Here is a 3,423-nt window from a genome sequence, read left to right on the forward strand (position 1 = left end):
GGTATATAGAGCAATGATTGAAGAGACAAAAAGAAACAATGCAAGGGAATTTGAAAAAAGAAATAGAAACGAGAATGAGAAATGAATTTGAAAAGTTAGGCAGCAAAACAAAATTGAATTAAAGCTAAGCAATTGGGCACAAAATTGAGTTCTTAACATTTGATTTGATGTTAGGCAGCAAGAAGTCGAACTCAATTCTGGGCGACGTAAGCAATCTACCTCACTATAGAGCATGCGACGCGAGAAATTTTGCTAGCGATGAAGTGGGCACCGTGAGGGTTATCGCGAGACCAAGTGCGCTATAGAGGTTGCGATGCACGGTCTACAACGAGCGTATTCCGGGTTTTTAAAGCCTATTTTATCTCCTATTTGATTTTGGACTTGGTTATTTCGTTTAGGTCTTTTACCTACACATATAAATAGTCATTAAACACCATTTTTAGAGGAGTTTTGCGACCGGAGGCAAGAACGTCACGTGGAACCACTCTTGGAGGAGAAAATCATAGAGTTCTTCATCCCTTTATCTTTTCATTGTAATTTGTTTATGCAAAATACTTGGAAAATTGTTACTACGAACATGAGTGGCTAAGCACTTAAGTTCTAGGGTTGTGGTTGACATGATTATTAACGTTTATTAATTACATCTTCGTTAATTCAGATTATCATCTTGTGGCTATTTTCACCGATATGGTGGAACGGTTTGTGAAGGTTTTTATGGATGATTTTTCTGTGTTTGGTCCGTCTTTTGATGAATTCTTAACCAATATTGCTAAAGTGCTTGCCAAGTGCGAGGAGACTAATCTTGTACTAAATTGAGAAAAGTGCCATTTTATGGTACGTGAAGGTATAGTGCTGGGACACAAGGTGTCCAAAGATGGACTGGAAGTTGACAAGGCTAAGGTGGAAGCAATTGAAAAGTTTCCACCACCGATTTAAGTGAAAGGAGTTAGGAGTTTTCTGGGACATGCAGGTTTTTATCGCCGATTTATAAAGAATTTCTCAAATATTTCCTCTCCTTTGTGAAAGTTCTTAGAGAAGGATGTGTCGTTCAAGTTTGATGATGCTTGTCTGAAAAAGAAGTTAGTGAGTGCACCAATCATAGTGGCTCCTGACTGGAATGAGTCATTTGAGATGATGTGTGACGCCAGTGATGGTGCAATTGGGGCCGTATTGAGCCAGATGAGGAGCAAAATATTTCATTCCATTTACTATGCAAGCAAAAATCTCACTCCCGCTCAAAGAAATTATACTGTGACAGAAAAGGAGGTGCTTGTTGTAGTGTGGGCGTTCGATAAATTTCGGGCCTATTTGGTTGGCACCAAAGTCATCGTCTACACAGACCATGCAACCATCAAGTATTTGTTTGAAAAGAAAGATGCTAAACCAAGGCTAATCCATTGGGTTTTACTCTTGCAGGAATTTGACTTAGAGATCCGAGACCGTAAAGGAACAGAGAATCAAGTGGCTGATCACTTGTCCAGGTTAGAAACTTAGAATCATGTAGCTGAGGGAGATGTCATCAAGGAAACATTCCCGGATGAGCAATTATTGACCACTACTGCTGGGGAGGTACCATGGTAAGTAGATTTTGTGAACTATTTGGCAAGTGGAGAGATGCTGCTTGATCTTGAACCTTATGCTAAAAAGAAGTTCTTGCGAGATGTGAGGTCATATGTGTGGGATGATCCATTCCTGTTCAAATCGTGTATTGATCAGCTAATGAGAAAATGTGTGCCTAAATCTGAAATAAATGCTATCTTACATGAATGCCATGCATCGCCTTATGATGGTCATCATGCGGGTGACAAAATAATAGCTAAGGTATTGAAATCGGGTTTCTATTGGCCTAGGGTGTTTAAATATGCCCATGAGTTCGTGAGGAGATGTGATAGGTGCCAGAGAACAGGAACAATTATGAAAAGGCATGAGATGCCATTACACGGTATTATGGAGGTTGAAATTTTTTATGTTTGGGGAATTGATTTTATGGGTCCGTTTCCCTCGTCCAGTGGGTGTATGTCCATTTTGGTGGCCGTTGACTATGTGTCGAAGTGGGTGGAGACCATAGTTGTTCCTACCAATGATGCCAAGGTTGTGTTCACATTTGTGAAAAAGCATATCTTTACAAGGTTCGGCACTCCGAGAGTGATGATAAGTGATGGGGGCACCCATTTCTATAACAAGCTCTTGGACAATGTCCTAGCGCAATATGGGGTCAAACATAAGTTTGCAACCGCTTACCATCCTCAGACTAGTGGGCAAGTTGAAGTCTTAAATAGAGAGATAAAGTAGATCCTGGAGAAGATGGTTAGTGCAAGTAGGAAAGATTGGGCTGCAAAGCTTGCTGATGCTCTATGGGCATACCGGAACGCCTACAAAACTCCAATCGTAACCTCCCCTTACAAAATGATTTAGGGGAAAGCATGCCATTTACCGGTGGAACTTGAGCACAAGGCCTATTGGGCAATAAAGAAGTTGAACTTTGATGCAGACTTGGCAGGTATAAAGAGGGTGATGCAATTGAACGAGCTTGATGAGTTTCGCTTGCAGGCGTATGAGAATGCCAAGTTATATAAAGAAAACACCAAGCGATGGCATGATAAGAATATTCAGCAACGCGAGTTCGAAACGGGCCAATTGGTTCTCTTGTTCAATTCGAGGCTGAGACTCTTTCCGGGGAAGCTCAAATCGAGATGGTCGGGCCCGTTTAAGGTAGTGAGAGTCACTCCACATGGTGCAATTGAGATGCGCGTCTTAGGTGGCGAGAGAACGTTCTTAGTGAACGGACAAAGGGTAAAGCACTATTATGGACGTGATTTTGATTGTCAGAAGTCAAAGGTGTTACTTGCCAATGATTAGACGAGATTCTGTATCGTGCCGCGACGTTAAATCAGGCGCTTGTTGGGAGGCAACCCATCTTTACTGCTTTCTTTTATTTTTATTTTTATCTTATTATTATTGTAATTTTTGTTTTTGTTTTGTAGGATTATGAGCATAGGAAGCAAAGCCATTGGAAGAGTGCAAAAGCGAGTTAGATGGTGAGAACTAAGTATGGGGTGCCCACACAAAGGACCATGCCTGGGGGAAGTCTGAGTACCAGTGAGCCGCTATTGCTTCGGCCTTTGGCCTTTCAGGGAGTTTCTTGTCCACCCTTGTTATTGTTTTGCTTTATTTGTGTATTGGAGACACTGCACTCTTTTAAGTGTGGGGGTGGGAGAATTCTCTAAAAAAAATAGTAGTAGAAAAGTGTTAACTTCTTATTTTTATTTTAGTAGTTGTGTAGTATTTTAGTAGCTATGAAGAAAAACAAAACAAAAAAAAAAGTAAAAAAATTAGACTTTTCCCGACGATGGATCTCATTCGACAGGTTTCTTGAGGGATTTAAGTCTAAAGAAAAAGGACAAAAATAATTTTCTTTGTAGG

General features: G+C 40.6%; 1 protein-coding gene across 1 annotated transcript; it reads left to right on the forward strand.

The window, feature by feature from the left end:
• Nucleotides 1-687: 687 nt before the first annotated feature.
• Nucleotides 688-2,859, forward strand: LOC138900197 (uncharacterized). The gene is made up of 5 exons (XM_070186911.1): nucleotides 688-804; nucleotides 1,027-1,266; nucleotides 1,417-1,481; nucleotides 1,608-1,821; nucleotides 2,416-2,859. The coding sequence occupies exons 1-5, from the start codon at nucleotides 688-690 to the stop codon at nucleotides 2,857-2,859; spliced, it is 1,080 nt and encodes a 359-aa protein (XP_070043012.1).
• The last annotated feature ends 564 nt before the right edge of the window (nucleotides 2,860-3,423 follow it).

Source organism: Nicotiana tomentosiformis, chromosome 10, assembly GCF_000390325.3.
Source record: "Nicotiana tomentosiformis chromosome 10, ASM39032v3, whole genome shotgun sequence".
In the NCBI taxonomy this organism is placed as follows: Eukaryota; Viridiplantae; Streptophyta; class Magnoliopsida; order Solanales; family Solanaceae; genus Nicotiana; species Nicotiana tomentosiformis.